This window comes from Pleurodeles waltl, chromosome 8, assembly GCF_031143425.1.
Source record: "Pleurodeles waltl isolate 20211129_DDA chromosome 8, aPleWal1.hap1.20221129, whole genome shotgun sequence".
In the NCBI taxonomy this organism is placed as follows: domain Eukaryota; kingdom Metazoa; phylum Chordata; class Amphibia; order Caudata; family Salamandridae; genus Pleurodeles; species Pleurodeles waltl.
Genome location: NC_090447.1, coordinates 697,354,884 through 697,382,337, shown reverse-complemented (window position 1 = coordinate 697,382,337; position 27,454 = coordinate 697,354,884). Strand labels below are relative to the sequence as shown.

The window sequence follows — 27,454 nt, the reverse complement described above, 5'->3', positions numbered from 1 at the left end:
CTTCTCAATAGCCACAGTGGGAAGAGAAAGCATACCAGTATCTGGAGATGTGTGCTGTCCACTGGCTTTACCCAAATCCTCACATCAGTCCACATCCTCCTCATAAGGCTTGTATTCTAAAGGGTCCAGCAACCCCTCCTAGTCTCCCACAAGGCCTAGCCTAACAGAATAGGGCTCGGGATCCGATCTAGGGGAAAAACTCCTGCCAGCGTCTGGGTTGAGGTCTGGCAATGCCCATCCGGCTCCTAATTGGCATCAGGGATGACAATATGGATGGCGCCACCAGTGGGAGCTTGTGGCGCCGGAAGTGTCTGCATCAGGACTGGCGCAAGGGAAGATCGAGGTGATATGAACAGTGACAGTCTGGAATCAGGACTGGATCCTTGGAAGCCCATCGGTGCTGAGGCTGAATCCACCAGCATAGAACCAGATAGGGCCTTCTCTGACCCCGTGGGGCCCGAAGGTGCACCAGCAGGGTCAGACTTCCAAAATGAAGCACATGGCCTAATTACATTCTTTTAATTGGGCAGGGGTTGCCCTGGATCCCGGAAAGTCTGGGAGGCACGTAGTCAGACCAGTTGCAGGCTCCAAAGGAGAAGGCTTAGAATGACAATGCTCCTTCATCACCAAAGGACAAGGAGATGTCAAAGACCGCTTCGACTTCTTGCTCTTATCCTCGTGCCTCAACTTACCTGATTGCCCTGAGCACTTGGAGTGGAGGGATGACTTCAGACTCTGCGACCAGTCCCAGGACCTTCCCCTTGATCGAGAGCAGAGTTGCATGCTGGGCTGCCATGAGCTGAGGGGTAGGTCTTTTCTCAGATCAGGTCTGGCTAGAGCAGAAAGAAAAGAACTGACCTTGGTGCATCTGAGTGGTACCTATATAGGAATGGTGACATAATTTCCAGCGCAGACGACGCCAACGACAGACGTGGAGCTGATCCACACCACCTAAATGCGCACAGGGGTGCTGCTCATGAAAAACCTTCCGGATCCAGTCTGATGCCTAGGGAGAATTCAAAGGTAAGGAATCTGCAGCTTGAAGTCTCTTTCAGACATGTGTGACTAATGCAATTTAGTGCTTTGATGCAAACACCTGCATTAAAGTGCGTTAGTCTTATCCCTGATGCATGGTACTTGGCGAGGCTGCTAGTTAAATAAAGAAACCCCTAAAAAGTAACTTTAACAGTTGCTAAAAGATAAAATGAGATTTTAAAATTTGCTTTTCACTATATGAGACTGTGGATCTATATAAGATATGGAGATCAAAGCATGTACTGTACAAATACCGGACATGTATTTCAATGTGTATATGTGTACTCTTATAAAAAACATTAATATTACAAATAATATAAATTGAAATATTTGGCACTTAGTAATACATGTTTAGTATTACCCAACACAAACCACGTTCTCATTAAAAGGCTGAGTCAAAATATGCACAATTTCTAAAGTATGCTTTGAGGGTTACAATGAGCTGCTTGAAGAGGGCATATAACTGACCTATTTTACCAGGATTGCAACTTGTTACCTGCAATGAACACAAGGATCAGTGTACCAAAAGCATCAAACCAGTGAGCTATCTTACATAAAATATCAGTCTGTGGCTTACATTGATACTCTATGCTCTGCAGCTGGAAAACTAACTGCCTGAACTATTTAATGATGATTCAAATGTGTGTCCTTAGAGTGCACAAAGATTTCTCCAGCAAACTCATCTGTATTAGAGGATTAGAATGTTAGGAGCTCCATTAAATACAATTAAGTGGCTCGGGGATAAAAATGGTTGGTGTAAGCTTTCTGCTCCAACATTCGACACGGAGGTGGGAAGGGATTGAAGATATTGCAATTCTTCTAATAGCCTTATATTCCTTCTACCTCTGGACATACCAGTTGTTAATGGCTCTTTCCCTTGTTATAAGCCCTCGCCTGCAGATCGGGCCAATAACTCAGGTCTAGGGTCTTTAACAACCGATCTAGACTTCAGCAACAGGCTATATAACACCCCGAAAGATACTGGATACCCAGCAGAAGCCTAAATCCCCTAAACAACCTTGTCATTCAATCCTATTTTGACCAATTAAGTCAGCCAAAACAGCTTTACTCACATAATTTTCCTTGCTGCCAAATTCCTTGGGGGCAAAAACATATATATATCAGCTGACTAACATTCTCTTTGCTCCTCATGATGATGGCCCTCATGGCTCCACCTCCTTCTACTAACCCCTAGACGCACACATGTAGGAGTCCTGAATTAAATGCTTTTAACTTCTAGCACTGTCTACAGTCCATTTCCATTTGTACAGCATCCTGTATGTACTCCCTAGTCATTGAGACAATAGCAACATTTTATGTGATGGTTTTAGATGTGTGAAAGATTGGCTTCTAAGAAAATATGTTCTCTACTTCAGAGATGAAAAAAGAGAGGTGAAGCACCATGACTACTCTTCTACACAGAAGGAATGGACTTCTGAGATAGTATCAAGTGGACACTGTTCAAGAGCACAAGAAACTACAGAAAGAAAATTTGGAAATACCATATTAGGAATATGAGACTCTGAAAGCAAGTAGGTACACTCCTGAATCTCTGAAGAATTCTGGCTACTAATTAAGAAGAGGCAAGCCATACATGAACGTTCACAATCAGCTCACTCCAAAAGTGTCTTCTTTGGATGCCTAATCCCTACTTATTTAGGAAAGCAAACATTTGCACCTGCAAACTGACTGACATGGAATCGGCTCCATGAGTTCAAAATCAAATTCATAATCAACTGGTTAAACAGATGAAGTCCCCTTAATAGGCACTACAATTACTCTATGTGGACACTGAAGACCACCTCAAAGTGAATACTAGTTGAGGTCCTATCATGGAAATGTTTCAATCTTGCTTCCAAATGTAAAATATGGTGGTGGTGGTGTACACATGGATCAGTGTTACCTTTTCACTGAAAACAACCCGAACAGACCTCATAAAGATGGCTATGAACTCCGAAAGATGAGCAGGGTGTTCTCTGGTGTCCCTCAGAGCAAGCTATCCATTTCAGGCCTCCACATGCACCCTTAGGATCCGCATGGAGTCAGATCCACTTGAAGTAATAGAATAACTAGTTACTTACCTTTAGTAACGCTTTTTCTGGTGCATACTTTATATACTTGCAAATGCCTCAAACTCTGGATATTACCAGGTATCAGACTGGATCATGAAAAATTCTTCAACAATGTTTCCGTGCAATGATAGGCGGTGCCAGGTGGCTCCAATGTGGCTTCTTACTGCCCAAGAGGTGACGGGGAAAAAAATGCATATACCACCCCTCCGCACTGAAACCAGGAGCACTTCAAACAATTGCAGGTGACAGTGTGCCAAAATCTAACTTAGAACCTTATGATGATGTGCAAGAGCAGCAGCGGCTCCCACAAATCGCAAGTGGAGGGGGAGGGGATGAAGGGACATGGGGAAGGTACGGGGATGGACACATAGGGAGGAAAATTAATTTAAAACAAAAAAACGTACCTTACCGCCATCTCCGTCTTCTGCGGCCTCGCGCTCCTTCCTTCCATATGGTGTCCCAGCATTCACTGGGACACTAGCACAGGCTCCCCAGCAATCCTGGTGCTGTTTACATGCTAAACATAGCATGTAAGCAGAGTCAGGATTGGTCGGAGTGGCAGTCACTGCTGCCCAGACACAAGCCTGGGGTCTGTGCCGGCTGTGTATACAGCCGGGTTGGAGAAACCTAAGTGCGCATGTGAGTTTTGCCAGCTTCAGATGGCCGGACAAACTCACATGTGCACTCTCCCCTCCTCCCCCCCTTCCACTGCCTGTGGCCCATCCCTGTCCCTCCCCTGCACTGCTGGCTGAGCCAGCAGATGAAAACTAAACCAATAGAAAACTATTGTTTCATTTTTCATCTCCTGGCTCTAGGCCAGGGGGTGACGCTCCTTCGCCATTGCGAAGGAGCCGTCCTTGTTCAAGAGTACACTCCACAGATGTGGAAAGGCATTAAAGAATTTGCAGTTACATAGAGTACCCATCAGAAAGGGATTCCCAAAGGTAAGCAACTTTATCTTCTGATGGATACTTCTTTTGCAATTTACTCACCTTTAGAAGAGATGTCTCAACAATACCTCCCAAATTACCAAGGTCTGAGGATCGGACTATGATGAGGACGTTTTGGAGGACAGAGGGCAAAATGGCCCTCTCTGCAGACTTCGATATAAAGGCAGTAGTGTTGTATTAACATGAGCACCAATACCCATTTCACAGCCTGGTAGATAACTAGAAACTACACTCCCCTTACCAATTCCGTTGTTGCGGCGCTGGACCTGGTAGTATGAGCCTGCAGGCCTTCTGGGGGTTTATTTCTAGCCTGCGCATAGTAGATTTTGACCCCCTAAAACTATCAATCTTGACAGAGTCTTGTTCTGCACTGTCTTCACTGCCTTTGTTCTAGAAAATTCCAAAAAGAGTTGATGAAACATACAATGCTCTTTTGCGCTGCCCATATATACGTTCAAAGTCCTTTTAGCGTAGAGCTGATGGAGCCTATGCATTTCAAATCGAAAGATGAGATGGAACAAAATAAAGGCAGAGTAAAAGGCTGGCCGACATGAAAACGTGTCCTAACTTTTGGTAAAAAGACTGCCCTAGTTCAGAATACCAAGAAGTGGTGTAGGATGATTGCCTCAAAAGTGCCTACAATTGACTACCATGACACACCGGGGTGATGGGATCCAGAAAAACCATTTTGAGTGGCATTAATCGTATTCCGTAGCAGTGCATTGACTCAAAAGGGGTGAACATAATTTTTTTTTAACAAAGTTCAAGCCCCCTTGGGGCATGAGAACAACTTCAGGGGAAACATGAGTCACACCTTCGATAAAATAGATCATAACAGCTAATTTAAAGAGAGGGCTTATTGGAAATTTGCCCTTTCTACAGAGTCACCCCAGATTTTTGCATTCTGTTGCTGAACCCATTTTTTTTGGCTCTGTGAACTTTATCCATGCTAACCAGTGGTAATGTGCTTTTGCTCCCCCTTTTAAACATGATAACATTGACTTACACCTAATTGGCACATTTAATTTACTTTTAAGTCCCTAGTATATGGACTATATGTACCTAAGGTCTGTATATTAAATGATAAAAGTGGGTTGCAGCACTCATTGCGCTGCCCACTAAAATAGCACTGAAAACCTATCTACATGCTTGCCCATGCAGCCTGTGTATGCAGTTTTAAACTGCCATTTTGACCAAACACAATAAACCTTTCACCAGGCCCAACACTTCTTTTTTATGAATTATATGTTACCCCTAAGGTAGGCCCTATACACCCAGAGAGCAGGGTGCCTAGTTTTTAAAAATAAGACATGTATATTTAAGGCTTAACATACCCTGGTAGTGAAAAACCTCCAAAGTCATTTTCACTGTAGGAAGGCAGGGTCTCTCATAGAAAAGCACTAGGATATAACTCCTTAAAATCCATAACTTCAGTTTGGACAAGCTAGAAAAATGATTCAAGGAATTAAACAGTAATTCAAAAATCAAACTTAATGGTCAGGTCGGATTGTAAATTTCTATTTAGAAAATGCAATTTTTAGAAAGTTGTAGTTTTCCTGCCTAAGCCAAATGCGCCTTTCTGCCAGTGTCCTGGGTCACCTGGCGTATTGGCTCTCCAGTGGTGTGGTGTGTAAGAACAGAGGAAACTAGAAAAATGTGCAGGTTTTGTAAGACACATGGCATTAAATGGCTCAAACATGGACATCATACTGGGAGCCAGTTTTATTCAGACAGGATAGAGTACACTGTAGCTCCTGGCTGACAGAATGTCTTTGACCATACGTATAGTTTATTGGTTTTCTTTAGGAAGAAGGCATACAAGGAGGGCAGAAAAATACATCAGTGGAGGGTATTTTTGGCGGTGGAAGAAAGGCTCTGGAGAATTAAGGTGGGCATAACATAGGATTGTGGCATTTGTAAAATGCCTCGCATGTTATGTAACACTTTTAGAATGAGTTTGGGGAAGTGGTGAATTTGATGCTTGCGCCCAACAGGGTCAGGTGAATGGTTAGCAGGTGGATGGGAGGGGGTTAAAGCTGATTCAATGTTAGTTTGAAGACAGGTGCATGGATGCTTTAGTGTGAGCTTTATCCTAGTTCCATAATAAAATAACATATCAAAAAATAAACCAAGCCCATGTTTCTGCTGCTGTGCTAGAGAAAGCCTAGGGCAGAGGTAAGGGAGCCCGCTCCTCAGCTACAGATTGGATGGTGAACTGAAAGGACATAAGCGGTGCTGGTACGATCATTGTCACATGGTGAATTGAATGCACCTCTATCTAGCCCACAGAGCAAACTTTAATTTACTTATGCGATGAGGGTGGACTTGGAACATATGCTTTACAATGGTACAAGCTGCAGAGGCATGACTGAGGGGGGGAAATACCTAAGTAGTTGTCGGAGGAAGGAGGAAAAGGAAAGTCTATGGAAAAGGAAGTCTGCAAAAGATAGGTCTACTAAGTTTGTAAAAGAAGGTAACAAAGGGAAAGAGCTCAAGTGTTTGGCACGCCTGGTCAAGATGTGGGTAGGATGAATGGTAGATATAAGAATGTACAGTTTCAAAGGAGGCTGGTAAACCTGTACAGCACCAGTACCATCTGTGAATATTAATTAACAGTCTGAAATGAAGAGGGCTTTAGAGGCAAAAGGGATGGGTTAATTTATTATTAGAGGATAGGAAGACGTATTGTTGATTCAATGCAACTTTGACAGAAGGGTATATACAGAGTGGGCCGGGTTCTTTTAGTGAGACCTTCACCTTGCTTCCTTAATAAGGTGACCTTTTCATAAACCAATCGTTTTGTATTTCATGTAATAGAATTCGGTAAATGCTTATATGTTTAACTTCTCTATTGAATAGAAACTTTGAAATCATACAGAGTCAGGATGATACACCATACAGAGTCAGGATGATGCAGAACACTTTATTCAATTTTATGCCAAGGCACAAAGACCAACATTACGCAGATCTCCTTTATTTGCTTTACTCATAGCAACGAAAAAGGTTTGAAGAACCTCAGCTTTCTACAATGCAGTACAACCAGTGAACTAGCACCTATCTTTCCTTGTAGCTGTTGCTCACAACAGACAAATTACATGTGTCATTTTTCTTAGGTTTACCAACATTTTGGGGTTTATGCATATGATGTCATTATCACTGTAACTGACAGGTTTCATTAGGTAACATTTAAATGGGTGTTTCTTATAAGTTTGCATGGAAGGCAATGGTTTATTTAGGATGTGTATAAAAACCAAGTCTAGCATGCTGAATTTTATTAGCAGTTCCTAAATGGGATGCACGTCTAGCTGGGGTACAACAGTTATCTTAGTTAAGGCAGTTTACACTTATTGAGCATGATGCAGAATAAAGCATGAGTTCAGGAGCTAAAAGCTATGGTGATGAGTCAACCGATCCGCAGACTGTGACAGCCATCAGCGTGCGGGAACTGCTCTGTAGAGCTTGCACTCAGCGGCCTCTTACTCTTTGTTGACTTAAACGTGCTGCAAATGACAACATACATCATGGCGACGAGCAACCATTTAGAGGTATTTGTCAACTGTTAGTTAAGTCAGTGTGTATGCCATTTTCAGTTTGGGAAGGATTGTACTGTTAGCAAGTGTTTGATCAGGGACTTGTCTACAGGAGTGTTATTTCAACGTGGACATTTTTTTCTTTTTGAATACTAAAATGTTTAATGACAAAAGGATAAAAGAGAAGATAAAAAAGAGGAAGTCAATTTAGGTGACAGGTTTGAGGAGAGTCAATAGAACTTTGGAAAAGATTATCTGAAATAAGTGAGCATGTAGAAAAAAGATAGGAAAGTATTATAATAGAAGGTCAAACAAGTTCTCAGATATCGGAGGGAGAAGGTATTGGTCTGCAGTGAAGCTTATAACTGCAAGTGTGGGTTTGTTTAAAAGGATACTCGCCACATATTTATGGGGCAGCCCGGACCCTTGTAGACTGATTTTTCTAGTTTGGCACCCAGTCAACCCCGGGCACCACCATGAGAGTGTGGGAGTGGCATGGGCTTTCCAATGAATTGCAATGTCCCGCTTGGCTATCAGGAGGGCCATGCCCAGGAACACCCGATCAGCTCTCGTACCTCCAACACCGGCCTGGTCCCACAATAAAATCACCAGGGGAGACAGTGCAAACTCTCACCCCAGTACCCTGGTAAGCTCACCCGCTATAGCAAACCAGTAATTTTGAATCTGAGAACATATCCAAACCATTTGGTAAAAGCTCGTTGGAGCAGCGCTACAGCAGGGACCAACGGGCTCAGGTAGAAGATGTGCTCAATGGAGTTTACGTGAGGAGAGGTAAGCACTGTATAAGTAATAAGTCTAGATCAGGTGCAGAGAGGAGGAAATGGTAAGAGTCCTTGGTGCCATTAATGTGTCCCTCCAATCATCATCCTCAAAGGGGCCTATCCAGTCCTCCCACCGAGCTCTAAGGTGGTCTAGATCCCCCAGGGTATTTATCATCAGTGTCTGGTAAATTTTGAATAAACCTCCTTTGCCTAGTGCCCCTATGAGAATTTTGGCTGTTAGGGGGCTGAATTCCGGAAGAGGGTCAGTCTGGGATACCTGACAATGGATGGCTTGACGGAACTGAAAATATTTATAAAATTGTGTAGTTGCAAGTGTATAAGTGTAGGAAGTTGTGCACTAAAATTAATTACATTGTGCAGAGAGGCCAGTGGATCCCCAATAGGTATTGGGGAGGCAAACTTAGTAGGACTAATGCTCTACTTTGTCGTAGTGAGGGCAAGCAGTTAGGCTTATCGGAGGGTAGTGCTAACCATTTGTTGTACTTACAGAGGCAATAAATGAGACACAAACTCAAAGAATGAATCAGAGAACAATTTAGAAAAATAACAATTCTTGTTATATATGTTTTAAACCCAAGAACTTCGTAATCAGTAGACTTTTAAGCATAAATATTTTGCAGTTTCAGAAATAGACAGCACCATTTTCAGAGTTTTCTCACTGTTATCCTATAGAGGAAAACAATGCTCAGCAAACAGGGGGTTAACGACGACTTATGAATTCAATCTCAGTGAGTTAAGGTAAGTACTGGGCACGGATCAGACCCACCAACAGGGCACACCAAGTGGCACTGGGGCGGCCAGATGCAGAGGTGTAGTAAGGAGTAGGGTGCCCAATGGTTTCCTGTGAGAGTTTGGTCCTCGTGAAGACAGGTTGCAGGCTCTGGCTAGGAAGCCTGCCATGAAAAACAAGCAGGTAGGTAGTGAGCTGGCGGTGCTCTGGGACATAGGTTCACCCTTTGGTCCTCATGCCAATGCAGATGGCATTTCCAGGTTCTTCCACTTAGAAGACGACAGCTCCCCAGGGAATGGTTACATTAATCCCCTTTTTTATTTGGGGGAGTGGCGGGTCTTCTTGGAATGCACTCTTTTTGACATGGTTAGCACCCAAGTTTTGCTTGGTTTCTGATGTGGCTTTGAATATTAGTGCACTGGGCCCCTGCTAACCAGGTCCCCAGTGCCAGGACTCTTTCCCCCAAAACTGCACAGCCGTTTGCACAATTGCCAAACTCTTTAGTTATCATTGTAATTCCCTAGTAAATGGTACCCCTGGTAACTAGGGCACTAAGGGAGGCCTCTGAGGGCTACAGCATCAGTTGTGCCACCCCTCACCATATTCACACAAATGTTGCCATTGCAGGCCGCACTTTTTGGTGCAGGCTAGATTGAAAATACAAACTGTCATACATCTTTGTGTGCCAGGCACTGCATGTGCCAGGTGTTAGTACCCCCTAAGGCAGTGTGCTTCCAGGAACATGTGAGGGCATATATGCATGAGAAGATGTGCCCCTACCAAGTCTCTGTCGAATCTGAGAGATAGTAAGTGCACAGTGAAGTCATTTTAAATGCAAGTGTTGGACACTGGTCGTTACGAGTTCCCCAGCTAAATGATGGCTCTTCTGAATCCTGGGATGTTTGGTATCAAACATCTCTGAATAATAAACCCTCACTGACACCAGTGATGGATTTATTAAAAAATACACATAGGGACCTCTTAGAGGTGCCCCCTGAAAACCTACGAACTACCAGTGTGTTGACTGACTGGTCCTGACCAGTTCAGCCAACAAAGATGTGTTTCTGGCCCCCTAAGGTGAAAGTCAGCACTTTCGAGGGCCTGAGACAAAAGCCTGCACTGGGCAGAGGTGTGACCTCCTTTCCCAGGCAGGATGGACATTCTAGGGTGCAGAAATTCAAAGGCCTTGCCGTCTTCATAGTGAGACCGAGGTCTCTCCAAATAGCAGAGATGACCAATGTACCTGTGCTGACCCCACTTGTGGAAGCAGCACAGACAGGGAAATTAGTTAAATTAGGAGTGCCCACTTCATGCCAGTCCCACCCTTAAGGTGGATGAGCTGAAGTGGACACTACTTTTCAAATTCCTCCATCTTGTTTGGAAGGAATTAGGCCACAAAGGTTATGCCTACTTTATAGAGGAAGTGGTCATAAGAAGGGTGTAGTCACCCTAAAAGTGGTCAGCCCATTGGTTACCGGCTGGCACTCCCTGTAATGTCCCTATATTGAATATTTAGGTGGTACTCCTAAACCCTAAAACTCAGATTTCAACAACCTAAGAAGATCTGGACAAAGAAGAGTTGCACCCACAGAAGAGGAAAAGAAGAAGCAGCTGACCTGGGACCAGCCCCTCCGGCCTGCCTGCTGACCTCAAAGGATCCTGAACAAGAAGCCAACTCGTCCATCTTTCGATAAAGAGAAGTTCCCTGTGGGCAGCGGACTTGCCCTGCAAGAAGAAACTCCAAAGAAAAGACTCTGCAGATGCTGGAACCCCGGAAGCCCGACACCAGAAATGACCACTGCACCTGACATCCATGACCAGTGGTGAAGCCAACCAACAGGGCCAAGGCGGGTCCCCAGCTGCCTAGAGACAGAGTCCAGTGTGGTCTCACCCATCGTGGACTCTCCTGAGATACCTGCAGCCTCTGCAGGTAGGCCCCATCTCCCACAGGCTTGTGGTGAAAGAAAATCTGATAGTGAACCTACTTCCCAAGCACCCTAAGTCTACTACCTACCTGCATGTTGTCCCTGACTGGCTTCCTAGCCATAGCCTGCAGTCTGTCTTCGGAAGGCCCAAACTCCCATAGGAAAGCATTGGGAACCCGTTGGCAGCTCTAGTCCCTTCCGGTGTGACCTGCTGATGTGGTTCTGATCTATGCCCAGTAGCTTAACTCGCTAAGATTGGTTTCATAAGTCGTTGTTAACCCTGTGTTTGCTGCACATTGTTTTCCTCCATAGGATAACATTGAGAGAACTCTGAAAATTGCACGGTTTTTATTTCTGAAACTGCAAAGTATTTATGCTTGAAAGTCTACTTACCTGATTACGAAGTTCATGGTTTTGAAACATACATAAAATAATTGTTATTTTTCTAATTTGGTCTCAGATTTATTCTTTGTGTGTCTAATTTATTGCTTCTGTGAGGACAACAAATGCTTAGCACTACCCTCTGATAAGCCTAACTGCTCACCCAGTCTACCACCAAATAGATCTACTTTTGCCTCTGCAATACCAATTGGGGATCCACAGGACTCTCTGCACAGTGTACTTCATTTTAGTGCACTATATAAAGAGCCGACTTCTTACAGTAAGCGTGTTGAAGTTCTTCAAATGGTCTCGTGTGTCCGTGACCAGATGTCCCCCAACTGTGACAGTCCGATGTGGCCTCATTTCTCAAAGCCCTGCAATCCCATGGACGTAGAAAAGCCACATGCCATGCCAGAGAGGTGTTTGTTGTGTAGTTTTATTTGCCCATTGAGTATGGTGCAAGGCAGCCCTCCAGAACTGTCACGGTGACGGGGGCAGTGTCTTGAGGGATCGGGGAGCCAAAAAACATACCTAGGACTCGGGAGAAACCCATGAGGGAACGCTCCAGGCAACAGGTGGGGGTCTGACCAGCCTCCATTAAACCAGTCGTGGATCACAAGAAGATGGGAGGCCAGGTAATATAGGTACAAGTTGGTCATCCATAGGCCACCATCATATGAGGTGCGCTGGCAGTTTTTAAGGGCAAGCCAGGATCGAGAGCCCTGTCATAGGATAGAGGTTGCAATCCTGTCCTGGATTCAGAACCACAACTGCAGTATGTTAAGTGGGGTATTTTGAAATACCTAAAGGAATCATGGCAAGATCATCATTTTAGAGAGAGTAATACAACCTATTACATTTAAAGGGAGAGACTGCCATTTTGCAAGGTCCTGCTAGGCTTTCTTCACCAGCAGTTCTAGGTTTAAACTCCAGGCAAGATCAGGGTGGAGTGTCACCCAGATGCCTAGGTATTTGATACTAAGATGGAGGATAGGAATATCAGTTTGCCATTCAAAGCAGTCTCGGGATGGGGCCAAGGGCATCAACACCGATTTGGAGGAGTTAATTTGGAGGCCCAAGGCCTCCTCAAGGCAACGAAGGATGTGAAAACCCCAGGAACCACTGGAGGCAGGGTTAGCCAGATAAAGAAGGACGTCGTCTACATGTAAAGCAATGCAGGCTTCTTTTCCCTCCCCCAAGTTCCAGTCCTGGATCTGAGTATAGCTGTGGATCAGGTGTGCTAACGGCTCGATTGCAAGCACAAAAAGAAGGGGGAGATAGGGGGCAACCCTGTCTGGCTTCCAGCCTGATAGGGAAGGCGTGAGATAGGATCCCATTAATTTTTACCCGCGCTGTCGAGTTGGAACAAAGTACTTAGACAAGTTTGCAAAAAGGGGGTCCCAGTCCAGCACACACGAATACTGCCCCCAGAAAGACCCAGTCCACCGTATCAAACACCTTTTCAAAATCAAGAAAAGGTAGCGCTAGGTAAGCATTGAAGCAATGCCAGTGGGCCAGGGCAATGTCTAGGTGTCGGATGCAATGCCTTGTTGTAGGAGGCTGGACTGGCTTGTAGTGAGTACCAAGGGGTACTTGCACCTTGCACCAGGCCCAGTTATCCCTTATTAGTGTATAGGGTGTCTAGCAGCTTAGGCTGATAGATAATGGTAGCTTAGCAGAGCAGCTTAGGCTGAACTAGGAGACGTGTGAAGCTACTACAGTACCACTTAGTGTCATATGCACATATCATAAGAAAACACAATACACAGTTATACTAAAAATAAAGGTACTTTATTTTTATGACAATATGCCAAAGTATCTTAGAGTGTACCCTCAGTGAGAGGATAGCAAATATACACAAGATATATATACACAATAGCAAAAATATGCTGTATAGTCTTAGAAAACAGTGCAAACAATGTATAGTTACAATAGGATGCAATGGGGAAACATAGGGATAGGGGCAACACAAACCATATACTCCAAAAGTGGAATGCGAACCACGAATGGACCCCAAACCTATGTGACCTTGTAGAGGGTCGCTGGGACTATTAGAAAATAGTGAGAGTTAGAAAAATAACCCTCCCCAAGACCCTGAAAAGTGAGTGCAAAGTGCACTAAAGTTCCCCTAAGGACAAAGAAGTCGTGTTAGAGGAATAATGCAGGAAAGACACAACCCAACAATGCAACAACTGTGGATTTCCAATCTAGGGCACCTGTGGAACAAGGGGACCAAGTCCAAAAGTCACAAGCAAGTCGGAGATGGGCAGATGCCCAGGAAATGCCAGTTGTGGGTGCAAAGAAGCTGCTACTGGACAGAAGAAGCTGAGGTTTCTGCAGGAACGAAAAGGGCTAGAGACTTCCCCTTTGGTGGACGGATCCCTCTCGCCGTGGAGAGTCGTGCAGAAGTGTTTTCCCGCCGAAAGAACGCCAACAAGCCTTGCTAGCTGCAAATCGTGCGGTTAGCGTTTTTGGACGCTGCTGTGGCCCTGGAGGGACCAGGAGGTCGCAAATTGGACCAGGAGAGAGAGGGGACGTCGAGCAAGACAAGGAGCCCTCTCAGCAGCAGGTAGCACCCGGAGAAACAGGCACTATGAGGATGCGTGAAACGGTGCTCACCCGAAGTCGCACAAAGGAGTCGCCGGAGACCAACTTAGAAAGTCGTGCAATGCAGGTTAGAGTGCCGTGGACCCAGGCTTGGCTGTGCACGAAGGATTTCCGCCGGAAGTGCACAGGGGCCGGAGTAGCTGAAAAAGTCGCGGTTCCCAGCAATGCAGCCCAGCGAGGTGAGGCAAGGACTTACCTCCACCAAACTTGGACTGAAGAGTCACTGGACTGTGGGAGTCACTTGGACAGAGTTGCTGGATTCGAGGGACCTCGCTCGTCGTGCTGAGAGGAGACCCAAGGGACCGGTAATGCAGCTTTTTTGGTGCCTGCGGTTGCAGGGGGAAGATTCCGTCGACCCACGGGAGATTTCTTCGGAGCTTCTGGTGCAGAGAGGAGGCAGACTACCCCCACAGCATGCACAAGCAGGAAAACAGTTGAGAAGGCGGCAGGATCAGCGTTACAGAGTTGCAGTAGTCGTCTTTGCTACTATGTTGCAGGTTTGCAGGCTTCCAGCGCGGTCAGCAGTCGATTCCTTGGCAGAAGGTGAAGAGAGAGATGCAGAGGAACTCGGATGAGCTCTTGCATTCGTTATCTAAAGTTTCCCCAGAGACAGAGACCCTAAATAGCCAGAAAAGAGGGTTTGGCTACCTAGGAGAGAGGATAGGCTACTAACACCTGAAGAAGCCTATCAGAAGGAGTCTCTGACGTCACCTGGTGGCACTGGCCACTCAGAGCAGTCCAGTGTGCCAGCAGCACCTCTGTTTCCAAGATGGCAGAGGTCTGGAGCACACTGGAGGAGCTCTGGACACCTCCCAGGGGAGGTGCAGGTCAGGGGAGTGGTCACTCCCCTTTCCTTTGTCCAGTTTCGCGCCAGAGCAGGGCTAAGGGGTCCCCTGAACCGGTGTAGACTGGCTTATGCAGAATTGGGCACATCTGTGCCCAACAAAGCATTTCCAGAGGCTGGGGGAGGCTACTCCTCCCCTGCCTTCACACCATTTTCCAAAGGGAGAGGGTGTCACACCCTCTCTCAGAGGAAGTTCTTTGTTCTGCCATCCTGGGCCAGGCCTGGCTGGACCCCAGGAGGGCAGATGCCTGTCTGAGGGGTTGGCAGCAGCAGCAGCTGCAGTGAAACCCCAGGAAGGGCAGTTTGGCAGTACCACAGTCTGTGCTACAGACCACTGGGATCATGGGATTGTGCCAACTATGCCAGGATGGCATAGAGGGGGCAATTCCATGATCATAGACATGTTACATGGCCATATTCGGAGTTACCATTGTGAAGCTACATATAGGTCGTGACCTATATGTAGTGCACGCGTGTAATGGTGTCCCCGCACTCACAAAGTTCAGGGAATTGGCTCTGAACAATGTGGGGGCACCTTGGCTAGTGCCAGGGTGCCCTCACACTAAGTAACTTTGCACCTAACCTTTACCAGGTAAAGGTTAGACATATAGGTGACTTATAAGTTACTTAAGTGCAGTGTAAAATGGCTGTGAAATAACGTGGACGTTATTTCACTCAGGCTGCAGTGGCAGGCCTGTGTAAGAATTGTCAGAGCTCCCTATGGGTGGCAAAAGAAATGCTGCAGCCCATAGGGATCTCCTGGAACCCCAATACCCTGGGTACCTCAGTACCATATACTAGGGAATTATAAGGGTGTTCCAGTAAGCCAATGTAAATTGGTAAAAATGGTCACTAGCCTGTTAGTGACAATTTGGAAAGAAATGAGAGAGCATAACCACTGAGGTTCTGATTAGCAGAGCCTCAGTGAGACAGTTAGTCACTACACAGGTAACACATTCAGGCACACTTATGAGCACTGGGGCTCTGGGTTACCAGGGTCCCAGTGACACATACAACTAAAACAACATATATACAGTGAAAAATGGGGGTAACATGCCAGGCAAGATGGTACTTTCCTACACTTGTGCTGTGGGCTGGCATAAAGCCGCATTGATCAGGATGTATCAAAGTGGGAAGGATGCATTTAAGCAGAGCAACTAGTATGGATGTTAAAGATTTTGACCTCACAGTTAATGAGGGCGATAAGCTGCACATGAGTGGAGGGGGGTTGTGCTTTCGGTATCAATACGATTGTGTTTATATCCAATTCTGGTGGGAAGGTGCCTTCTTGTTTTACCTCCTTATACAGGGTCAACAGCCTATGGAGTAGAACGTCTCTAAAAGTAGTATAATATTAAGTTGAAAGGCCGTCAGGGCCGGAGGGTTTCCCTGAGGTCATCCTTGATAAAGCTCAGGCTATTTCTGCTGCTGTGAAAGGTCCATCCAAAATGGGAAAGTCAAGGGAGGGATGATTCTTTGAGGAATTTTGTGGAGTAATCAGTGTTTTCCCTGGGTGGGGCCGCATAGAGTTTTTGATAGTATGTATTGGGCAAAGGTTTGGATCACCTCTGGCAGTGGGTGTACTTTATTGTCCTGGTCATCAACAATTTGCAAGCCAGTACAAAAGTTTGCCTTTCTTTTTGTCCCCAGACGTATATTTTAGCCATTGTAGCACGCCATATATGTTTGGCAGCTTCGAGAGTTTGATGGTGTATTCCATCTCTTAGGAGGCGAAGTTTTCATACATGTTTACTCGCCTGGGTCCTCTGCGATGTGTGTTTCCAAGCAAAGGGCACAAGCTTCTAATTGGGTGATATGAAGTAAGCAGGCTCACTCGTGTACAAGAAGATACCCTTTATCAAATCTTCGTAGGGTCGCTTTGCTGGTGTTTCAGAGGGTAAAGAGACTGATTCTTCTTTAATGCTAAAATTAGTCTGAAGTTCCACACCAAGGGTGCAAATGTACCATTTGCCTTGCAAATGCCATGCATTTAGGCACCACAGTGGATGCAAGCTGTCTTTGGAGGGGCCAAGATGGGGCATGGTCAGGAATACCTCTCAGCAGAATTTGGACCTGGGTGACACTGGACTGCTGCATAACACTGTGAGTGTGGTGTACTGCAGACATGTGTGAATTGTGAGTGCCTCGGGTGCCATATCCGCCACACATCGCACAGGCCAAGTGAGGTGGCCCAATCAGAAAGGTGGCGCGCAATGAGATGAGGAGGGGACCCAGAGGCATCAAGTTCGGGGACAGGGACCACTCTAAAGTCACCCCATATGAAGGTCAAACCCTTTGGGAGCTCTAGTAGATCCTGAAGGAAGGTATGAAGGGCCAGCAGAGGGGCATATATACTCATTAGATTGATGATGCAGCCCTCAAGCATTCTGTTAAGGGTCAGAAAGCAACCAAGGGGGTCCCCCACCTTGGTGGAGCCCACCATGGGAAAGGACTGTCATAACAATATAGCCACCCCTCTGGTTTCCCGGGTATATCCCATGTGGAAGACCCTATTGTATTCTTACGGGCTAGGAAAGGACAGTGGTTGCAGAGGAGGTGAGTCTCTGAGTAGTGGGACATCCAGAGAGTGTCGGTGTGAAGTGAGAACTGCTGCATGCTTTGCTGTGTCTTAAAGACCGTTAACATTCCAGAAGAGGGCTCGGAAGGTTGCCATGGCGGGAACACTGTAGCTTGCAAATAAGCAGGACGATGAGATAGAGTGCGTCCAATCATCCAGCAAGTGGTAGACAAGGCAGAATCCTGCGTCACCTGGTGCAACTCAGTATGCATCATGTGAGTTGTATAGGGGAAGTAGTGTGCCTGTATTCAAATAAAACCTGGGTAACCAGCTGATGAAAAGGGCTATACTGATAACAAATGAAACATCAAACTTATACTGAGTCACAACCCCACAACACCCACCCCATACTTCCCCCTCAGGAGCATCTGTCGCAACTTTTGAAAAACGAAGTAAGAAAGAAGACACAAAATCAAAAGGGCAGTGTTGGGCCACTCCGCTATAAAGGATAAATACCGGCCATCGGATTACAATTGAAAAGGGTTTCAGTTAGGGATAGTCTTCTGGGCCCCCAAAAATGGGATACTGCGGGAGAGGCATAAAGTAGGACTGCAAGAAAGATCAGAATCATCCCTGGGGTCCACTGGCGCAAGTAGTGCCTCATTGGGGACACCTTCACAGGATGACTGGTTGATGGGTCAGTGAGGAGGACAGAAGGCCACCTCGACCTCGGGTGGAGTGTGAGGAGGAGTTAGAGTCCAGGCCATGGTGCCGCTTCTGTGAGTGGGTCCGCCAGCACTGCAGTCTAAATTTCAGCCGATCAGCAGCAGACGTTGGAATGAGGGAAGCTTGTTTGGGGATCTTCGCAGATTCTCGACGGGGACACTCCCCCATGAGCCTCTGCCAGGCAGACTCAAGGGTATCAAAGTAGTGAGTTTTGTTTGCATGGATCACTGAGCCTTGCGGGAAAGAGAAGACGATATTGCAGTCCCATTGCCCTCAACTTCTGATTGACCTCCGTGTACAAACGGCGTCGCTGTTGAACATCACAAGTGTAATGAGGAAAGAGAAGGACCTTAGCAATCCCCACAGTTAAGCTCCAAGCGAGGTAGGGCCTCTCAAAAAATGATGTCTCTAGCACGGAAATTAAGGATACAGGCTATCACCAGCCAATGATGTGCACCTGGGATTGGCCTGGGAGCCAGAACTCGGTGGGCATGTTCGACTGCAAACAAGGGTGACAGATGATCGGATAGCATCCAGGTTTTTATCCAGTTTTCCAAAAAGTCAGCAGGTTGCTTCGGTTCTGTGCCGTTGAGTGTGTTGATCACTTGTATATTGTTGAACCAGGACCGGTTCTCTGCGTCTTCAGCGCGAAGATGGAGTTCCCTTATGCGTGTGAGAAAGCTTGTCACTTGGGATTTAAGAGTTGCAACTTCGTCCACTACTTTGGAGAGCCTGGATTCAGCCTCCATTATCTTTGCTGCAGCATTGCAGAGGTTTTGACGGAGTTAGGTGACATTAGAGGATGGTGGCAAGGCTGCCAGTGGGGGCAGAGGCGTTCCCTACTGCGCCTTCTCCAGCAGCACCAACAGTGGGGCCTGTGGTGTATTGGTCTATACATGTTTGTGAGGACTTTAAACAGGCCTATTTGTCCTTGTCCAAGGCTTATGGTCTTGTCTTTCAAAGGTTCAGCTTGCCACGATGTCACAGCAGCACAAGCAGCTGAGCAACCAGGAGGGGACTCTTGCTGGAGCCCAACTGGCAGGCGTCTGGTCTTTAAAGCCTCAGGATCCTGGTTTACTTGTGTAGTACAGGGGAGGATGCTGGGAAAGGTAGTTAGACCCAATCAGCCAGATTTGAGGAGCGTACTGAACTTAATGCTGGGCACCCTAGGGTTCACTATGCAGCTCCACACAAGAGGAATGCCAACAGAGGATGATTGTGTCAGCAGTGGGAGCTCATGCGGCAGATCCAGATGGCAGTGGTGAACCCCAGGGTTAGGCCAGAGTGTTGAGGAATGGTCGGCATGAGGTACCACCATCAACAGTGGAAGAGTGCTGTTGAAAATCAAATATGGCACAAGGAGAGGGCAGGGGACAGTGTGAGGCACACATCAGGCCACAGTAGGGGCACTGATGGCTGCCAGTAAGGACTGATGATGGAGGGGTCCGGGAACACTCAGAGTGTGACAGAACATCTTGACGTCCTTAGCCACATCCTTCCATGCAATGGTATTAATTCTCAGAACTGCAGTACCCAGCAGGCTATGCTTTCCTGGTAATGAATTATGCCCAGGTAGATTGTGGAACTACAAGACCCAGTATCCTGAGCCTTCCAGAATTATGCCAGAAACTTTCACAAGACTACGGAACATTCTGGAAAAAAAAACAAGTATTATTAGTTAAAAGGATCATTGTGCCACCTGATCATTGTTGGCCAATCTTGCTCAGTGAAGCTTCTGAGACATTATGAGAACCTTACAATTCTTCTACTGAGCGAAGGATTTCTTATTGCTCCAGAGAAAGTATTCAACGTCTGAAGTAGTTTCTTCCGACTGTACGGTTTTCTCACTTGATTTAGTAAGTTTAAGTTAGTGTTACAAGAATATTTCGAGTTTGGAAACCATATGATTTTCTGTTCTTGGAATCAACTTGGACATTCATTTAAACTATTTCTGAAGAGAACATGCTTGGCTGTAATCTCCAACTGTAGTTTCTGGATGTGTTGAGTATTCCCTGGAAGTGCCAGAAGTGAGTGTGGGAGGCACAGTCTTCTGCAGTTCACATTGGGCCACAGCTACATTTGAGCCATGCACATATTTTCCAATTCATTTTGTGCAATACATCAGAAAACAAGCTGGGAAGATGAGTGAATACTTTGTTATTTTCTTTTACAAATATCTTTATAGGACTGTTGTAATATTGAAGATTACCTCAAAGGAGACAAGATTCTAGTCTTTCCCTCAGACCTAAAGAGTTCCAACCTTTCTCTGTCTATCTAGTAGTAGTAGTAGTAGTAGCAGTAGTAGTAGTGGCATCAGTCTAGTTGGGATTGATGGACTATGCTGCGAGAGTCATGGTCACAACAATTGTGATAAAATCTGATACACTTTAGCACAAAGGAATAAAGGTCTCAATCTTTTAAAAGTTAGGGGGACTGTTGTGAATTCATGGAATGCTAGCTGTCATTAAAGTGAAAACTGGGGTAAATAAAGTGTTTAAAGACAGAAATCACCAAAGCTATCCCATAATGAGAGTCCACTGTGAAGCAAAAGTTGAGTATCTCCTCCTGCACAAAAACTGGATTTTCAACATTTATTTGCCTTCAGTGTTGCTGCCTTGAGAAGCCAAATGGATAGCCAAATCTTTAAACTTCAGACCAGCCATCAAGCCATGCAGCAGGCACTTCCATCATCCACCTTCAACAAAAATCCTACAATGATGTGATAGCATATTTTGGACAACAGAGTTAATGTTCTCATCTGCTTCTTCACTGCTGGGTGCATACAGTCTGTACCTGAACAGTATAACACTTATGGAGAACAAATGTGGCATAACGCATCTTAATTATTTAAACAGAAATATGAATTTCCACAAAAAAAGAAACCATTGTCGAAGGCGAATAACATGCTCTTTTTCTGGAATCCTTACCTTCTCGCCACTCTTTTTCAGAGATTTCTTTTTTTTGCCACCATCTTTCCAGAGGGACTCTACAGCAATATACCCATGCAATCCCCAATCATATAATGTTGAGCCAGTTCCCTACAGACAAAAGATGCATATTAGGTAAGTGTCAAGCCAACTGCATGTCCAACTCCAAGGACTAGTTAACTAATATACTTAGAAGGTACTTGTCTGCAACTGGGTTGTGATGTATTCAGTTGGGGATTGCATGATAGGTGCAGAACGAGGAAGAGAAACAGCAAGCATTAAATGTGGCTATTAGCTGGATATTAGCTGTTAGGACATCAGGACACTCCATTGGCTTAAAGGAATAATAATAATAATAATGTTAATAATACTGCCAACAATAAAAATGTCAACGATAGCAACAATCCAGTAAGTTATCAAAGTAGCAATACTTCCCTGTTATCAAACTAAAAACAGAATGCTAAAATCTAGTATTCAACAATGCTTTGTAAAGACTTGCATCACTAACAACCACCAAATATTCTTTATGTTCCTTAGTAGCATTCCCAGTACCACAAAGGGCTTTTTCTCTTGCACAAACAGAAAATAGGCACCAAATTAGGTTCCTCTTGTATGTAGGATAAATACAAGTGCAGCGCGATACTTCTGGGTTTCTCCATGATGGAGCACTACTTATTTCATATTGATCAGACAGGGCGAGTATTCTGAAATTTTGGTGACCCGCTGACATCTCCACAATAAAGCAATTTTAAACACCTACTTACTACCGAAGAACTGCTTGCTTTAACAACGAACATTGCACTAACATTTTATTCATGAAATTACAAGTATATTTACAAAATTTATCCCCAAGAGAAGTTGTTAAACATACATAAATCCTGGGTTGAACACCAATCTTTTTTTCCATATTGTACTTTAAGACATAACAAAATTATTCAGCACATCGAACACCACAACTGATATATAACACAGAAGCCACAACTTTTGGCAGGTACACCATCCTCTGTGGCAAGTAACACACCTCTGTGACCTGCTTTTAAATATCTGAGGCCAGTCTTCCAAGCTTTGGTTTTCTCACTTGATATTTTATCATGGACATTTCAATTCCAAGACCAATTTAAAAAATCCTTAGGTAAAGATATTTTTAACAAACTGTATTTTCACCGCTAAAATACCAGCAGTTTTTATCTACAGTCATGACAAGACCATTATTTTTAGTTTTTGACATTTGGCCCACAATGATCAGGTAATTAGCATAAAGCAACGCTTTGAATGGGCTTCTTCTAGCATGGGTGGGAAAGCCCTTACTTCACTCAATGTATCCAACAGGTCAGTCAACAAAGACTTAAGAGGAATGGAGCTAGTATGTACTTTTGCTCGAGTCTATATTATTCTACAGCTTACTCTATTCTCATCTCAGAGCTTCTGAGTCCAACTGCCTACATGTAAGTGGTGACTGAGTTGTGAACAACCTTCCTAATCCCACGAGCCCTCAAAGTCTGCCACTAAGAAAGCATATCTCCTGATAAAAAGAATGCCCAGAAATACATAATAGAGGTATACACAGATTTCCCTGGGTCGTTACAGGGCGTCTGGACTAGTCCATATATGTTTGTAAGATATTATTATCTTCCTAATTATTTGGTAGTAAGTTTTCACAGAATGCACCCATCTAACACATGCAATGTGGCCTCTAACAAAACAAACTTGAAAGAAGATGGGACTTGAATATACTGCACCCATGCACTTTCACCAGGAACACAATCTGTCTTAAGGGGGGTATGAACTGTTCAGTTAGGCACTAATTGCCCATGCTGAACTCTGTCCTTCGCATCCAATGCCTTTTCCATTTCAAGCCAGCTCCACTTTTCTAAATGGGAAATCTATGGCGGTCATTACAACATTGGCGGTAAAAGCCGCTTACCGCCGTGCAGAAGACCGCCAACACACCGCTGCGGCAGCAGAAATCCACCACAGCTATTATGACCCACATCTCGGAATCCGCCAAAAGTGAGACACCCACACAAGTCCCCCACACCAAAGGTCAGTGATAAACTGGCGAAAACAAAACCTCCACCGTCACGCCAACAGAAATACGCCCACACTATCACGACACACGAATCCACGCGGCGGTCTTTCATCCACGGTATTCTATTGGCGGTACACACCGCTGCGCTCAAAATACACACACTCTTACAAAACACAGCCACATTGGACAATTCAAAATACACACACCTGATACACATACACACACCACTCCCACACACCCAATACAATATAAAACACACACCCACATCACCCACAAACCCCCACAACAAAACATTCCGAAAGAAGGCCAGAGAGAGACACCACCAGCAAGAACAGCAGCATCCACAGGCACACAACACCATCACCCACACAACTTCCACGCACCTCACACAACACACCACTACATATCAGCACACTTATCACCACACAATCCACCCCACACATCACCTACACCACCCCATGGCACGACAAAGACACCCCAGGTTCTCGGAGGAGGAGCTCAGGGTCATGGTGGAGGAAATCGTTCTGGTAGAGCCACAGCTATTCGGATCATAGGTACAGCACACCTCCATAGCTAGGAAGATGGAGCTATGGCGAAGAATAGTGGACAGGGTCAACGCAGTGGGACAGCACCCAAGAAATCGGGAGGACATCAGGAAGAGGTGGAACGACCTACGGGGGAAGGTGCGTTCAGTGGCTCAAGACACCACCTGGCGGCTCAGCGGACTGGCGGCGGACCCCCACCCCCTCCCCCACAACTAACAACATGGAAGGAGCAGGTCTTGGCGATTCTGCATCCTGAGGGCCTCGCAGGAGTAGGTGGAGGAATGGACTCTGGTAAGTCAAAGCTTTACTATTACATCCCCCACCCTACCTGCATGCTATCACTTACCCCCACCCTCACCCTCACCCCCAGCACCCCAACTCCTAACATATGTCCCGACATCACAAACCACACATCCCAACACCAAGCCCTGCATGCAACAACAAAGCATGGACGCCCATCACCAAAGCATGCCCACTGCACATATCCATACACCCCCCTAAACCATCATCACACAAGCTCCCACACAGGAATGCTAGCACTGAGGTACACGGTCACCCACCCATTGCACACCATTACACACACAGATTTAATAAACATCCTTTTATACCCCTGCAGGACCCCTACCCAACGTCACCGGACAGGAGGGTCCACACATGTCCACACCACCAACAGAAGAGGCCCACAGTGATGAAAGCACCTCTGTCCAACTGGATCTAGATGACCAGCCCGGACCATCGGGGACCTCTGGACAGTCGGTTCCCCTCACACAGGCACAGGCCACCACAGACCTTCCCCCCTCTGGAAACACCAGCACAGCACCCACCCAGCGGGCCCATACCTCCGTCCCCAGGACACGTCAATCAGCAGTGTGTCCACCACTACAGGGAACCCAGGATAACCCACCGCCCCAACAACAACAGGGACCTGGGGGCAGTGGTAGTGGGCACACTGTCCGGGGACGGAGGTCCAGGAACACAGGGGAACTGGGAGGGCTGCTGTGCGACAGGGGGCGGACAGGCCAAGGGAACCCACTCTCCATGAGGCCCTCTCCTCCATCATGGGAGCCTACCACCACTCCCAGGAGATGATGGCAACGGTACTGGCCAAGTTTCAGGAGACCCACCGCGTGCAGGAGGAACAGTATATGGGCTTCAGGGAGGAACTCAGAACCATCAGCTCCACCCTGGGCACCATTGTAGGGGTGCTGAAGGAACTACTCAACACCAGGAGGGACACTGTGGCACTACAAGGGGCCCCTGACACTAGCATGGACGATGAACTGCCCACCTCCTCCGCCGGCGCTGGTGGACAGGATGCCCCACCACAGGACCACCACACCAGCACCCCACCCCCTGCAGACGGAGAACCACCCCGCAAATGGTCCCTGAGATCCAGGACAAAGACAGAGCACGATGCCAAGATCCCTGCCAAGAAATGAGACCACCCTGATTGTCATCCTACTGTCCCACTTTGTCACGCTGTCCATAATTAAACTGCCCCAGCTCCACTTCCTATGCCCATATGGGCAATGCACCTGTGAGACTAATAGACTGGACTCTGCCATGGACACTCCTCCGCCATCACCCCTCACCATTTCACTACCCCCTCCAATATTGAGCATTTAAATAAACACACCTAAAGCACAAAACGATCTGGAGTCTGTCTGTGATTTCGAAATAGTGTATTAGCAATTACAGTGCTAAAATGTTTTTTAAATAGTAATGTCAACATACCTATGTCACACAGCTCTAGTCCATGAGGAATCTAAGCAGATGTCACACAGTGGGACCCACATCTGTGAAATCGTAAGGGAAAGTGACAACTCAGTGACCATACACTGGGTGAAAACGACAGACAGGAGAGAGGTAGTAGTGTCAAAGTACATGTAGTAGGCAGGTTTAGATTCCTACCTGTGTCTCACTGGAAATATTGCAGGATCACTGAGTCCCTGTTGTGCATGTCTTCTTCCTCTGCTTCCTCCTCATCACTGTCCACAGGCTCCACAGCACCGCCATCTGGACCATCCTCCTGCAGAAAAGGCACCTGGCGTCGCAAAGCCAAGTTGTGAAGCATACAGTAGGCCACGATGATCTGGCACACCTTCTTTGGTGAGTAGAATAGGGATCCACCTGTCATATGGAAGCACCTGAACCTGGCCTTCAGGAGGCCGAAGGTCCGCTCGATCACCCTCCTAATTCGCCCATAGGCCTCATTGTAGCGTTCCTCTGCCCTGGTCCTGGGATTCCTCACTGGGGTCAGTAGCCATGACAGGTTGGGGTAACCAGAGTCACCTGCAAATGGCGAGGGACAACTGTTAGACACACACTAACCTGTAGGGATAACCCCAAGCCCAGACAACCATTCCCAATGACTTGCTTCCAGGTGCTCACCTAATAGCCACACACGGTGCCTCTGGAGTTGACCCATCACATAGGGATGCTGCTATTCTGCAGGATGAAGGCGTCATGCACTGAGCCAGGGAACATGGCATTCACATGGGAGATGTACTGGTCTGCCAAACATACCATCTGTACATTCATAGAATGATAACTCTTCCGGATTCTGTACACCTGTTCACTCCTGTGGGGGGGGACCAAAGCCACATGGGTCCCATCAATGGCACCTACGATGTTGGGGATATGTCCCTGGGCATAAAAATCACCTTTCACTGTAGGCAAATCCTCCACCTGAGGGAAAACAATATAGCTCTGCATGTGTTTCAGAAGGGCAGACAACACTCTGGACAATTCGGTGGAAAACATAGGCTGGGAGATCCCTGATGCCATGGCCACAGTTGTTTGAAAAGAGCCACTTGCAAGGAAATGGAGAACTGACAGCACCTGCACTTGAGGGGGGATTCCTGTGGGATGGCGCATTGCTGACATCAGGTCTGGCTCCAAATAGGTACACAGTTCCTGGATTGTGGCACGGTCAAGCCTGTAGGTGATAATCAAATGTCGCTCCTCCATTGTCTACAGGTCCACCAACGGTCGGTACACCGGAGGATGCCACCATCTCCTCACATATCCCAGCGGACGGTGCCTATGAAGGACAACAGCGAGCACAGAGTCAACCAACTCAGAGGTACGTACCCACAGTTTACACAGAACACCATCCATACACAAAAGGTGGCCTGTATGTGTGTTGAGTCTAGGCCTAGGTATGTGTGACGCAGTTGATAATGAAACCATGTGGGCCCCTGAAATGGCGGCTGCCTGACCACTAAAGTGGGACAATGGGATGTGAGGTAACTGCGCTGGCGTTGTACACCGTCGCGGTAGGCGGTCGAAGACCGCGGCGCAATGCTGCATTGGTTAACATTGGACCCTATGGGTCCCAGGAGCCAATGACGATGTACGCCGGCGGTGACGGTACGCACCACCGCGGACGTGACCGCCATTTTCTATCTGTTCAATCACTCGATACCTGATCTTCGACAGGAGAGGACCTACACTGCAAGTGCTGCTGTGACCTCGGTCTGGAAGAGACAATGGCTCATGCGTCTGGGGAAAGGGCCCCTGCCTTCACATCAGAGGAGTTGGAGAAACTCGTGGACGGGGTTCTCCACCAGTACCAGCTACTCTACGGTCCTCCAGACAAACAGGTAAGTACACTGGGAGCATGTTGTATGGGCTATGCCTGTGTGGGGAGGGCTGGATGTAAGAAGGAAGGGGGTAGAGTGCTGCATGCATGAAAGACGGTGAATGCATGTGCCACATGGCAAGGGTAGGGATGGGGGACAATCACTGACGGTGCAGTTGGTAACGACTTCTCTTTTTCCCCTGTACATTTCATGTAGGTAGGCGTCCACCAGAAGAAAGATATTTGGCG

The 27,454-nt window shown here is 46.5% G+C and overlaps 1 protein-coding gene across 2 annotated transcripts in view; it reads right to left on the bottom strand.

Moving 5' to 3' along the window:
- Positions 1-27,454, bottom strand: part of APOO (apolipoprotein O) — a 769,977-nt gene that overhangs the window by 254,513 nt on the left and 488,010 nt on the right. For both annotated transcript variants that reach the window (XM_069204825.1, XM_069204824.1), the window contains one exon: positions 21,049-21,159. In XM_069204825.1, the coding sequence (XP_069060926.1) occupies positions 21,049-21,159 (111 nt within the window). The remainder of the gene's footprint in view (positions 1-21,048; positions 21,160-27,454) is intronic.